Source organism: Macrobrachium rosenbergii, chromosome 48, assembly GCF_040412425.1.
Source record: "Macrobrachium rosenbergii isolate ZJJX-2024 chromosome 48, ASM4041242v1, whole genome shotgun sequence".
In the NCBI taxonomy this organism is placed as follows: Eukaryota; Metazoa; Arthropoda; class Malacostraca; order Decapoda; family Palaemonidae; genus Macrobrachium; species Macrobrachium rosenbergii.
The window spans coordinates 35,426,278-35,441,452 of NC_089788.1; the positions used below are offsets into that span (position 1 = coordinate 35,426,278).

The 15,175-nt window shown below is 37.4% G+C and overlaps 1 protein-coding gene across 1 annotated transcript in view; it reads left to right on the forward strand.

Moving 5' to 3' along the window:
- The window catches only part of LOC136831340 (uncharacterized), an 88,278-nt gene extending 73,317 nt beyond the window's left edge, over window positions 1–14,961 (forward strand). The window contains exons 6-7 of the mRNA XM_067091636.1: window positions 4,935–5,034; window positions 13,872–14,961. Coding sequence (XP_066947737.1) covers window positions 4,935–5,034; window positions 13,872–13,990 — 219 coding nt within the window. The 3' untranslated portion in view covers window positions 13,991–14,961. The remainder of the gene's footprint in view (window positions 1–4,934; window positions 5,035–13,871) is intronic.
- Window positions 14,962–15,175: the final 214 nt, after the last annotated feature.

Here is a 15,175-nt window from a genome sequence, read left to right on the forward strand (position 1 = left end):
AAGTGTATGTGAACAGACCTAGGAATGAAGAAATTTTAGTGCTGTCTGACCACAATCCGCTCATTTTTTTACAGCGGATCAAGAATCACAACCAGAGACTCACTCGGTGGTCTCTGTGCTTGCAACCCTATAATATTAAGATGCAGCATATCTCGGGTAAGAACAACGTGGTTGCTGATTACTTATCCCGTTGTGAATCGTTGATTCAACCCGGGATAACCAATCTTCTTGGGGAGGAGTCTTATGCTGTGGTTTTCATAATACAGTAATCTCCTCGTATGTATTTGTGTGTTGTTGTGTACTGTATGATTTTGTTTCAGATACGCGTATGCCGTAAAAGAGTTAGCGTAAAGTTAGTGGTTAAACGCTATATGGTTTGAGAGGATGACGTATGCATTGAGCTGAGAGAGCACGGTAGGTGTGTAGAGAGAGAAGGGACAGGGCAGTCGTTGTTCGTGTATTTTCAAAACTGCTGAAGTAATGCATTCCATTGGGACTCGATCAAAACCCTGTGGTTAGACCTACCACGTAGATAGACGCCCATACAGAGGAGTCGACACTGAGAGACCAAAAAGCGTTGTGGAAAGGAGCTGCGTTTTTCCGCTCCGCGTCTCTCTCTCTCTCTCTCGCTCGCTCTCGGGATTTTACGAATGTCCTGTTTTAACGTAATTGATATTTAGATAGACGATGGTCACTCATATTCTTTAACTGATTAATTCCTTAGTAAATGTGTCTGAGTTATCTGAACAGTGTATTTTATTAAGTGTGTGTGTAACGGCGCCTGAGTAAAAACACGAAGCAATTTGGTACCAAGGTATGGTAACATAATTACTGGTTTTAGTGCACTAAAATAATATCTGCAGTGGTTATATGTAAAGATACCTTTTCACTTTTTTAATATTTTTTTCGTGTTATATGTTTTATGCTTTATCTTTTGAAGAATTTTTCTTTTATACATATATGTGATGAGTTTGCTATTGCCTTAATTTTTGCTTTACATTTTTTGATATTTAATCTTTTGCAGAGTATATTTCTGTGTCTTTTGTATCCACATTTTAATATGATTGATTTATTTGCCTTATTTTGTTTAACACGTGGGAATTAATTTACTTACAGTATATTTCCTTTCAATCAAGTTTTGTTATTTAACAATTTAAATCTTTCTTGAATAATTTTTGATGAATTAATAAATTAATTTCTGATTTAATTTTGACTGATGATTAATTCAGATTTAATCCAATTTTGTTTTGTTTTCGAGTAATAATAGATTTCCTGAGACTGTTAAATGTCATGTATAATCTTTGAATTTAGAAATAAATTTTTGTATTTAAAATATTATATCAGAGTTTCATTCATTGACCCACCAGTAATTTTGATTTGAATTAGAGATAGAGTGGTAAGTGAGATGTTTTCCTTCAAGTAATTGAAGTGAGCTCGAACCAGGGAAATGAAATAAATGGAAATATTTGAACTTTTATAATGTTAATGGAGTGATGCCCTTAGATTTTACCTCACACCTGTTTAACGAACTTAATCTGCTTTCTTTCATGATTGATAAGTTTTACAAGGGATCACTGTTGCCTTTAGAGAAATCAGTCGTCTTTTATGTGTGATGAGGGTTCAGGTGTCTGGCTTTTGTGAGGTAACTATAATTGTTGAATAAATGGTAAGTTTGGTAATCAAATATCAAGCACTTAGATACCAGGTTTGATTTAAAGAACAGACACTGGACACTCCGGGGTCACCATATATAAATGGTGCACTAGACTGGACCATTTCCCCATATATAAATGGTGCCTTAGACTTCTGGGACAAGCACTTAGATATCAGGTTTGATTTGAAGAACAGACACTGGACACTTCTGTCACAATATATATATATATATATATATATATATATATATATATATATATATATATATATATATATATATATATATATATATATATATATATATATATATATATATATATATATATATATATATGTGTGTGTGTGTGTGTGTGTGTATATATATCTGTGTGTGTATAGACATACAGATAGATAGATACATTATATATATATATATATACATATATATATATATATATATATATATATATATATATATATATATATATATATATATATATATGTGTGTGTGTGTGTGTGTGTGTGTGTGTCTATGTATATATGGAATATTTATAAATATATATATATATATATATATATATATATATATATATATATATATATATATATATATATATATATACATATAGATATATATATGTATATATATAATATATATACATATATATACTGTATATATATATACTGTATATGTATGTATGTAGGAGAACTTTGCAACTCTTCACTTCACACTTCCAATAAATTTTTTATCCATCCACGGGCGCTCTGAACGTTACGAGACATGGTTATATACTGCCAGGAGTTCGGATGCAACTGCTAAATGTTACTTATATACTTGAATAAAAAAAAATATGTAAACTAAGCCATCAACTTACGAAGCAATCAAATTATGTCATTTCCATTTCCTAAATAGGGTAATTGCCTTAAGCTATTTAAAAAAATATACTTCCTAAATGCACTCTGCTTATTTTGGGTGTCAAATTACTGGGTGTTGACGAAACCGGGTTTCAGTTTACTGGGAGTGAAATTACAGGGTCAAAGTTCTGGGAGTCTACATACTGGCACTATATATATATATATATATATATATGTATATATATATATATATATATATATATATATATATATATATATATATATATATATATATATATATATATATATATATATATATATATATATATATATATATATATATATATATATATATATATATATATATATATATATATATATATATGTGTGTGTGTGTGTGTGTATGTGTGTGTGTGTGTGTGATATAGATATAGATATATATATACAATATATATATATATATATATATATATATATATATTACTGCAAAGTTGTCGTTCTCCAACCATCCTTTGATTTGAGTCCACCTGGTGACAGATTGCTTATCACTCCTACATTATCCTCCGGTGTTCATTGCAGAAGTTGAGTGAATTGAATGACGGTTGTGGCTTGGTGTTTGTGAATATAAAGGTCACATTGTATATGACAAAAATTCATATACATACAGTATATATATATATATATATATATATATATATATATATATATATATATATATATATATATATATATATATAAATATATATATATATATATATATATATATATATATATATATATATATATATATATATATATATATATATATATATGTGTGTGTGTGTGTGTGTGTGTGTGTGTGTGTGTGTGTGTGTTGTCAGTATGTTGGCCTTGTTGATTTATTTTATCTAATCTAATTGTATTTATGTAAGTTTTGTTTTAAGCTGCTTTGGCAGTATTCTGCAAGATGTCCAGTTTCCCCCTCACCAGCCCTTCGCTTGTTTTCCTGATGTTACAATTTTGTTTTTCTTTTCAAGCAACGCAGTCCGTACCCGCCTCTTTGAGAGGTATTGTCGTTGGTCCAGTGATGTTGGGCAGCTAGTCTGTTCTGAGGCACCTCCTCAAGGCGTTTTGGATTGTTAGCTGTAGCTGACTGCAACTATTATTGGCCTGGTTGCTGCTGCTTTTTGCCCTCTGCCTCTGACGTGGGGAACACCTGCCCAGGTTTAATTGCTGTCACGTTTTGGACTGTCCTTCCGTTACTTGAAGGGATTTTCGCATATCCCCTTCGCCTCCGGCCCAGTTATTACTGCCTGGGGGACCTCGCCTTTCTATGGCAAGGTGTCGCTATTATATAAGTGAGATTACGGCGCTTGTGGGCATCACGACTGTCGTTGGGGCCCCTTTATCCCTGCATACCTGGGCTTTACTCCAGGCGTGGAGGTTAATTGAAATTATTGAGGAGATCACGACATCATAATAAAGGCCTCATTACAATATTTTACCTAATTTGTAAGGTCGTTTGGTTATTCTTTCTTATTTACTTTCTCCTGCTATCTGGAACCCCAGTGTTAGTGTAGATCTGTTGTTTTCTTTTTGTAATAGTGTAATTGTTTTGGGTATTATTGTGTAAGGGTATCTGTGTTTTTGTATATTTATGTATTAAGAGGTTGAGGTGTTATTTCTGTCTAGTGTTTATGTACTAAATATTATGTGGTTTTTGTCAGTGTTTGTTTGTCTTCTTGAATCAGTTTTCACACTCTGGTATTTGTGTGCACGATTCCACCCATTGCTCTCTGGTGAAGATTGGTGTTTAAAGATTTGGAAGTGTTTATGGTGTGATGGTTAAAGAGGCAATTACAATACACACACACATACATTTATATAAATTTCATCAAATACACTGTGGCTTATTGTGTTTTCAAATACTGAGCCACAAATACAGTTTAATATCCAATACACTGAACCTTAAAAATATGTTCAGCGGAATTGATGTCACTTAATACCCGACTTGATAACCGGGTGGTCAAAGTCACAATCTATAGTTGTTTCTAAACCTGGCAAAGGTTCGAATCCTGCCCGGGGAGTCGAAGTACTTATCAGTTATAATTCCCCTTCGGTGTAAGATGTTCCCGCGGTATGTTAAAGGATATTAAATGATATTTGTGGCCTTATTTACATATATTTATATATATACACACATATATATATACATATATATATATATATATATATATATATATATATATATATATATATATATATATATATATATATATATATATATATATATATATATATATATATATATATATATATATATATATGTGTGTGTGTGTGTGTGTGTGTGTATGTTATATATATATAATCATAACTGGACTTCCACCTAACATAATCATTCTCACCACCGTTACAACTTCTCTATTATTATTATTATTATTATTATTATTATTATTATTATTCTCCAGCCAGGTGATGTCATTGTCTTCCACATGAGAACTGTCCATGGAGCAGCCGGCAACAGTTCGTCAACAAATCACCGACGGGTATTATCATCACGATGGTTAGGTAAGAGCAATAAGCCAAGGTCTGACCTTCGCATAACTGAAACTATTTTAATGAACTTCATGAAGGTTTGTGAAGTTTTATAATATTCTGAACCTTGTGAACTCTTTGGAATCAAATTTCATTTGATTGTTGTCAGAGCAAATATCAACTTGTTTTCCATGTCTATACCTATCTATCTGTCTACTCATCTATATATATATATATATATATATATATATATATATATATATATATATATATATATGTGTGTGTGTGTGTGTGTGTGTGTGTGTATGTGTGTGTGTGTGTGTGTATGTGTGCATATATATATATATATATATATATATATATATATATATATATATATATATATACATATATATATATATATTATATATATATATATATATATATATATATATATATATATATATATAATGTGTGTGTGTGTGTGTTAAATGACCCTATCCCCAGGTCAAATAGGGCCATCTTTTATTGCTGTTTATGTTTTAAGAACAGAATCAGACATCTTACTTTTCTAAGACGTCTCTGGTAGCAGTGGCTCCCTGGGTCAGCAAATTCCTTCTACCTCTTCGTCTTCTCTCACTGAACCTATTCTTAACAAAGGCCTACTGGAATTAAACACTGACGTACAAAAGTAGACTTTATTTGCAAATTTAATGAGAGTGATTCAGCAAAAGTTACGATCATGAAATGGAGTAAATTCCACCCCCTATAAAAGGAAATCATCACAAGAGGAAATCCTGATTCACAAACATTCAGGTTAATACTTCTAAACCAGCTAATACTAGTGACTAACACCCTGGTCACCAAACAAGTAATAAGGTCATAATTATTCTAGACCACAATAAATGTCATATATTATGTAAAAGAACAACACCACTTCCAAATATATTCGTCCTCACAAGACGAACCCAGAATTCCTGTTAAAAGAAACATATCAGTATATTAAAACCTGAAATGGTGTTAAAATACATGAGTATTCAGAACAGAAAAATGCGCATTGGAAACAGAGTGGGAAAATGCATCATGGAGACATAGTGGAATTCCACTGCAGCACAACTAGGTCTTTCCAAAAAAAATGTCTGGAAAAGATATGTGTTCATGAATTATTGTAATCACTTTCCTATGGCCCAGATAAGGTGTCGTCACGGTGGTGTTCTTTAAACTTCACAAGGCAAAACCCACACCAGCCACCAAAACCGAAGTCCTGCTGTGAGTCACTGTTCCTCTGATAATATACCATTTGGGGGTGCAACACACATATGCACTCACACAATCATTTCTTCCGGAAATGTGATGACCCCAGGTCAATGTTCAATCACGCTGTCTCTATGCACATAAATCATGATCAAAAGCTCTCTGTATCCAACTGTGCAAACCTCTGAGTCAACACAAATGCACCTGCAGTGGAAGTACACTGACAGGCCAGCACATAGTTCTTCCAGAGTCATCCAAGACTATATATATATATATATATATATATATATATATATATATATATATATATATATATATATATATATATATATATATATATATATATATATATATATATAAATTATATACTTATATATATATGACCTGATTCTTGGTTATATATAGGTTCTACCAGTACAAATGAAATGCGTAAGATACAATTAACACATGTGTACTTTCCTTAATAGTTACACAGGGCCCTGTTGCTAATATTATGCTACTTGATTATGCAATTATAGTTGGAGGGTACTCGGAGGTGACACGTGCCGATCACTGTCTTATAAAAGCTCCCAACCTATCGACTGCTAAACCCTTAATGACCATTAACTTTTCAAAATGAACTTGCTTAGGTCATATGCCTCAGCTGATTGGACTCCTGTAATCGAAAGGAGCCAATAAGGATCTTCGATGTATGGTACTCATTTGAATTGCCCACGCCAAACCCCAACAATCGTATGGCGTTTAACGAATCAGCAGTATCCGTTCATTACTCTCTAATCACAAAGACATGCAGACAACTAGCAGATTTTCTGTTAGGTCTCAAACATGAATTTCTATATAGATCAGTTCACCACTCCCCCCTAAAAGTTCTGCTTCTCTCAGGACTCAGAACACTATTTTTTTCTTTAATTTCTCTGCTTTTTGTGCACTGCCGTTTGAGTACCATACCTCCCGACATATGTTATCAACAACTCATGCAGAAACAAAAACTAAAACTTAGCAAACCAGGGTCAAATTGCGTGGTTACAATTGGAAATTTACAGTGTTATGAATTCCACGCATCACATTGCTATGAATTTTTTTTAATAAAAAAAAAAAGAGACATAGGATCAATGGAATAATAATTTTTAGCTCCACACATTAATACACACAATTTTCTTAGAATTGGATTGTAATAACCTGCAGTTCAGATAATCAAAACAAGGCAAAAACCAGATTACTGTCAATCATCAAGACAAAATAATATGGTAAAAATCACTGAAATTGAATAAAAAGAACAAATAACATCAAATAGACATGAATAAAATCTACCACAAAAAGTTAAATGAAAGATCATGGAATGCAAGTACACAGACACGTTTATGATGTTTTCTTTTCACAACAGCACATGACACCAATATTTGTAACCTTCGTCTGCATGCACATTGGGTGCACTGTTAATGATCCCCAGACATGCTTGCACACCAGCCTCACTCTCCTCCCCAAGACAGCCAGGCAGACCCGGAAAAGGGGGTACTGGCTTATTCAGGTGCCACATCAAGACATCTTCTTCGATGGAATGCATGTGTGATAAGTGGTACTCGCTGGATTACTGTGGTGTTGTTTTTAATTTCTTTCACACAATACGGTCCTAAGTAGGCCGATTCGAGTTTATGTTTCCTCGGTTGCAGCCTTTTCAGGTAGATTCTGTCCCCTGTTTGTACCTTAGACGTTTGCGTGCGGAGTGGCTGATCATATTTCATCTGATACTTTTCATCTGTCCTCAACTAAAGCGTCTGCATTGTCTGAAACACTCTTCGGGTCAGATTACAGAAATCACCCGGTATTGTTCGACACTACGTAACGGTAAAGTTCTAGGGTCCATGATCACAGTATACGGCAATGAAGGGTCCTGTCCATACACTAAAAAATATGGGGTATCTCTTATGGAGCCGTTATATGCTGTATTACGTGCAAGTTCCGCCATTGGTAACATCTCTACTCACTCATTTGGACTGTCTGCTACTAAATATTTCAAAATATTTGTTACTGCTCTGCTATGGGATTCAACTAAACCATTAGCTGAAGGCCAGTAAGATGCGATCGTGAAAAGGTCTACATTCAGCATTTTTGTTAGGTCTTTTATTACTTCGTTAATAACTTCACGTCCATTGTCACTGATTAATGTACGGGGACAGCTGAACTTCACTATAAATGAACACAAGGCTCTGGCAACTGATATCGCAGATTTATCCACCATCGCATACGTGTGCGTATACCACGTGAACGCATCCACCATCACACACAAACCTGAAATGCCCGTCCCCTGGGGGAAAGGGTCCCACAACATCAATGTATACTCTGGCAAAGTTGATTGGCTCCACTGGCCACATTCGAGCCTTCGAAATAGTATGTCTATGGGTTTTCATGGTATTACAGATGTGGTACTGGGAGATGAATTTTACAATGTCTTTTTTTATCCCTACCCAAAAAAAAGAATTCTCGTGCCCTCTTGAGGGACCTTTCTATACCTATATGTCCTGCGTAGGGACTTCCATGTATCATGTGGATGGCTTTCTCTACCAAAGAGGGAGGAAGGACGACCCGAGATCGGATATCGCCCAGTCTCTTTTCATATTTACAAAGTAAGATATCTCCTTCAAGGAGGAACATATCTATAGGCACCGTTAGGAAATCGGGAAACTCATTACTCGCACCCCTTACGTAAGTCTTAACCTGTTCAATCCAGGGTTCGAACTTTGACCCCTCATCACCCCTTCCACACTCCAACCAAACAAATCAGTCACACTCTCTCTCTCACTCTCAGTGCAACCGCTTGCTAACCCTCCTGGAGGATCAGCTTTCTCGTTCTCACAGCTGGTTCGATTCGCACCCCTTCTCTCCCTCCCCAACTCTTTAGTTGCCGAGTTATTCCTACTTTCTAAATCGGGTGCCTCTGAAGCATGCAAGTGTTTCTTTCGTCGTTGTTCCTCTCTTTGCTGCTCGGGTTGTAACTCCCATTATGGCACTCCTGGAAAGAGAGAGCATCAGCTACTTTATTTGTTTTCCCTGCTATATGTTCAATTCCCAAAATATCAATCTCTAACGGCCGCTCGATCCAACAAGCATGGCGAGTGGTTAAATCCCCTTTCTTGAATAAATCGCTCAATGGGCGATGATCTGTATTTATTTTGACTTTATGCCCCAGCAAAAGTAGCAATGTCTCTCCAGCATCCATAGAATCGCCAATGCCTCTCTATCGAAGGTACTGTAATTCTTCTCTGGCCCTTTTAATGCTTGTGATGCATCATCAACTTGGGAAATTACTCCCCAATAGCTATACTGCTCGCGTGGTTGTTACTAGAAATGGTCGATCGAACTTTGCATAAGCTAACAGTTCATTAATTTTTGAAAAGCTATTTTTTCCTCCTGTCCCCGATGAGAATCAGACGGTTTCCTCAGTAAATCTAGTGGTCCCGCTATTTTACCAAAACCTTCTATGAACTTATGATGTTGCCTGCGAGCCCGAGGAAACTGGCTACTTCTTTTGCATTCTTCACTTGGGGAAATTCTTTAATTGCTGCTACTTTATCTGCACAAGGCTTAAGGCCTTCAGCTGTTACGATGTGCCCCAAAAATTCAACTTCTTGCTGAAAGATTTTACATTTGGTTAGATTAATTTTCATACCATGTCGCTTTAAAGCTTCTAAGACTTCAATAATGTTCTTCTTATGTTCTTCAACTGTAGCCCCTATTATGATTATGTCATCTAAGTATACAAACACGCTATACCACAATAGCAAAGCTAATACGGACATCTTTACCCGTGAAAAATGCGCAGGAGCGTTCTTTGCTCCAAAAGGAAGGTAATTGTATTCAAACAACTGATCATTAGCTATAAAAGCTGTCTTTTCTTTGCTACTCTCGTCTATAGGTATTTGATGATAACCTGAATTTAAATCCAAGGTGGTGAAGAATTTACTATCTCTGACTTTAATCAACAATCCTTCGATAGAGGGCACTGGAAATGCATTGTCTTTTGTGATACTATTCAACTTTCTATAATCAACATAGCCTAAGAGAGCCATTCATCTTTTTAACCATCAAGATTGGCGAGGCCCAGGGAGATTCACTTTCCCTAATTTTCCCTCGTTCCCTTAATTTATTAATTTCGTTCTCCACTTCCCACTGATAAAAAACTGGAATTCTATACGGCTTAGATCTTATGGGTGGTTGATTCCCAGTCTCTATATCAAAAGGAAAATGATTTATTCTGCCTGGGGTTTCGTCGCCAATTGCGATTGCATATTGATAACTTTCTATAATTTCCTTGACAATATTTTAATAAGTAACAGGGGTAGACCCAGCAGCTGTTCGTAGGAGTCTATCCAGACGTTCTTCACAGTGACCCTGATGTGTGCTACTCAAGGTCGTGAGTGTGTGAGAAGCATCTGCTATTTCACAAGGTTTAAGGTCGCACATCGATCCACTGTCTAATATGATACGCTGATCACTAACATTAATAAATGGCACATTAACCTCGCCGTGTATTACCTCTCCCAGACTCAGAATGATGAAATCTTCCTATTTCTGATGGGGTCTGATCATAACTAGGGTGCCTTCCGGTAAGTTACTTGCGGGTGTCACGGTGAGATGAGAGGGTCAGGGGTGGTGCCACATCTCCCGCCTCTGGGGAGGCGGGTACTTCTCCCCCACCACCCTTCGACCTTAGGGAGACTCTTAGGCACCTTGGTCTCTCCCCCTCTGTGGGGATTCGTTGTCCTTTTAAACATACAGTACTTCGATCCCCTTCCCGTCCATGCCAGCTATTATTATTTCGTTCCTATCCACAAAATCAGTTCCTAAAATAACTGAAATTCCTTCTACTTGTGATGGTGGTACTGCATAGAAGGAATGTGTCACTACTCACCCATTGATGGTCACCTGCTGCTTCACGGTCCTCTGGGTTACCATCTGATGGCCGCCTGCTCTACTTAAAACTACAGTAAACAACCTTTCATAGGCTGCACCAACCCTGTCACTAGGTGTTCTTCTAACAAAAACACACTTGCGCCGGTGTCGATCAATGCCCTTCCTTGTCGCTTTCGCACCCATATTTGCACAATCGGCACCGCTACTTCCTTTGCGGATTGAGGGCAGCCGACAGTTGGTGGAGAGCTTTCCACTACTTCTCGGGGGGTTGGTTGACTCCCCTCACTCCCCAACAAGGCGTCCCTTGCTCTTCCGGGGGCACAGTCGTTGTTTGGACCTGATGAGGGTGTAGTCGGGGGTCCTCCCAACTCCTCCTCCACTCTGCCTTCCCCTTCCTCTTCTTGGTGTAGGGGGGAGGAGTGTTGTTCCTCTGGCCGTCGTCGTTTTTTGAACAAGCGTTCACGAGGTGGTCTGTTGCATTGCATCGAAAACAACATCGCGGCTTACTGAGAGAGGGGCACTGGGCCTTCATGTGGCCGTCACTTCCACATCCCCAGCAACGGCCAACCATCTTATTCCTGGCTGGTTTCCTTGGGTGCATGACCCTGTCCCCTGGATTGTGGGTGAGGCTGGCTGAGGACTCGCTTGGTCAGGTTGTTTAACCGTTGCAGCAAATGCTTGGGAGGTGACCTGCCCCCTCCCCCTTGCTTGCTGATGTTGTTCATGGTCTAACAGAAGTTGAACCTTCGTCGGCAAGGCTTTTAAGGTCCTCTCATCGCCAATAAGGAATCCCACTATGGAGGTGGGAAAAATTCGCCTCAGCATGCGTAGGCAGAGGGCTTCTTTTCCCTCTACAGTCTGGTCTCTTTCAGGGGTGAGCGACTCATAGTCTTCACCCGCTCGATTACAGAATGCTGAAATCGACTCTCCCAACCGCCAACATGGGGTCGTAGGCTTCCATTAGTTCCGTCTTCTCTTCTCGGTGTATGTAGGGCAAGCTGGGAGGTAAGCTCTTCGTTGGGTGAGTCGGTAGAGATGTGGACTGGCACTCGCTGGGCTGGAGTTCGATTCCCCGGCTGGCTGATGAAGAGTTAGAGGAATTTATTTCTGGTGATAGAAATTCATTTCTTGCTATAATGTGGTTCGGATTCCACAATAAGCTGTAGGTCCCGTTGCTAAGTAACCAATTGGTTCTTAGCCACGTAAAATAAGTCTAATCCTTCGGGCCAGCCCTCTCTAGGAGAGCTGTTAATCAGCTCAGTGGTCTGGTAAAACGAAGGTATACTTTTTTTTTGAGTGAGGTGTTTTTTAAAAGTACCCCAGTCTGCGGAATGACTGGCGTCCCAACTCCTGATTTGCCGTGCTGCACTCCCGGTCACTTTTTGTTTTGTTTGCACAATTTTTTCTCTGTCTGTCCAGCCTACTGTGACGTTTTCAATACACTTTATGGTCTCAATCGAAAGGAAACCTTTACCAGTGCGTGAGTTATCAAACTCAGGCACTGATCCATCTAGCACTGGCAGTTTTTTTTATTTTCTCGACTGATCGCAATTGCTGGGATGACGCGGCGTCAGTCGAAATTGTGGATGGGTCGACAGGCTTTTTATTTTGTATTTCATTTGTTAATTTGTGCAACTCTTTTAATGCACGTTGGATATTTGTTGACAGCTCTTTCACACTGTCCTCTTCCTTGGCACTATCATTGTTAGCACTGGTACTGTTAGTACTGGCAGTCTGGCACTCCTGCCGTCGCGCTCCGATTTTCGAGTTTGCATTGTTTATTTCACCTTCACAATTACGCTGTGAATTATTATGTACTGGCAACACCCCGTGACTGACACCAAAAATATGACCTGATTCTCAGCCATAGATAGGTTCTACCAGTACAAATGAAACGCGTAAAATACAATGAACACGTGTACTTTCCTTAATAGTTACACAGGGCCCTGTTGCTAATATTACGTTACTTAATTAAGCAATTGTAGTTGGAAGGTATTCGGAGGTGACACGCGCCGATCAGTGTCTTATAGATGCTCCACAACCCGTCGGCCGTCAAACCCTTACTGACTATTAACTTCAAACTGAACTTGCTTAGGTCATAGACCTCAGCTGATTGGTCTCTTATAATCGAAAGGAACCAATAAGGATCTTCGATGTATGGCACTCATTTGAATTGCCCACTCCAAACCCCAACGATTGTAAGGCATTTGACAAATCAGCAGTATCTGTTCGTTACTCTCTGACAACAAAGACGTGCAACAACTAGCAGATTTTCTGTTACGTCTCAAACATGAATTTCTATATAAATCAGTTCATATAAATATATATATATATATATATATATATATATATATATATATATATATATATATATGAATGTCTTTTCCTGTAATACTACAGTGTAATATGAATATATATATATATATATATATATATATATATATATATATATATATATATATATATATATATATATATATATATAAATTATAGCATATGTGTGTGGGTATGTAAATTTTAGACACTTTTATTGCACAGAAGCAAATGTACAGTACACGGGTACTATTTTTATGAATAACATATTGTTCCTTTTGTTGTTTTTATTACCACAAACGGTAATTGATTCAAAACATTGAAACCACTCACTCACTCTAATAAATATCGTCTACATTAGATCATATCTCTCTCTCTCTCTCTCTCTCTCTCTCTCTCTCTCCTTCTTGTAGGTGACGACGCAGTCTTGGCAACACGCCCCTGGGAGGTGTCGCCGCCCATCACGGGAGGTCTTCAGCCCGGTCAGAGGGCCGTCTGCGACACATTCCCTTTGGTCTACAGGAAAGAGTGACGACCACTTGTTCGACCCTGAAGTAGGAGAAGCCGTCGCTTTGGAATTACGCCGTTTTCACGGGGATCATATTAGTGTTATTTGACACCAGCTCTTGATTTAAACCTATTTCCTCTCTCTGTCTCTCTCCACCTCCACAGCACACTCCATCTGTCTATTAGTCACTATCTCTTAGTAATAATAAACTCTCTCTCTCTTTACAATTCAAGAATAAATGAGCATTTCTGTACATCTACTCGTACTTATACTTGTATCTTGGATGTTTGATATGTATTTTAGGAAGGTCTTTACCCTGATTTTAAAATATTCAAAAGTAGATCCCGAGAACAAACAGGACAATGGTCCTGACATAAGAGTACTTTAACAGATGAATCGTGGATGAGCCCCCGTGCAAAAAAAATTCCAATATGTCAGCCACTTCACACTTACATAGAAGGCTCATCAGCAGCGCAACAAAATCCTCTATGCACGCTGCACTCTCCACCTTTATCCTGTACAGTCGTTCTGGAAAGTTCTGGAACAATTTTCAGTGGGTTTCGGACGAGAGTTTACAAAATAGTAACTGGCAACTTTCACGAGGCCAACCCTCACCTCCTCTCCTCTGACAATGAAAATAATATCTCTCAGAATGTCACCAAATCAGATGTAGCTTGCCACAGGGAAAAGTAGACTCATAGAGGAAGTAATGAGTGCGCTGGGGTTTTTTTTTATCAGCAAAGTTCTTTCTAGAGTTTTCCTTTTTTTCATTTTGGTTTTAGCAGATGCCAATTTTATAACAGAGAGAGAGAGAACAAGCCCTTTGTGGTGCGTAAGCTGCACTGCTTTCTTCTCTTGCAATAAAATCCCATTCTTTTGCTACAACCGGATGTATTCGTTTGCTCAGCATTGCTGCAACTAACGACAGCATTATTCTGAAAGATATTATGTAAATGAAATATTGAATATAATATGAATAAATATATTCATTCGTACTCGAGAATGTTTTTACAACCTATTCAACATTTTTCGCATATGTTTCTTATAAGAAATAAATGTAAATAAATATGTAGATAAGTAAGCAAATGAATGCAGTGCATAGTCAAACCACTACTACACAAAACTACAAATATAGTAGAATTTAAAGTTGATGAAGAAAATGAGCATAGATCCTAGCCTACTCTCAATCTCTGCATATACAAAAGTATT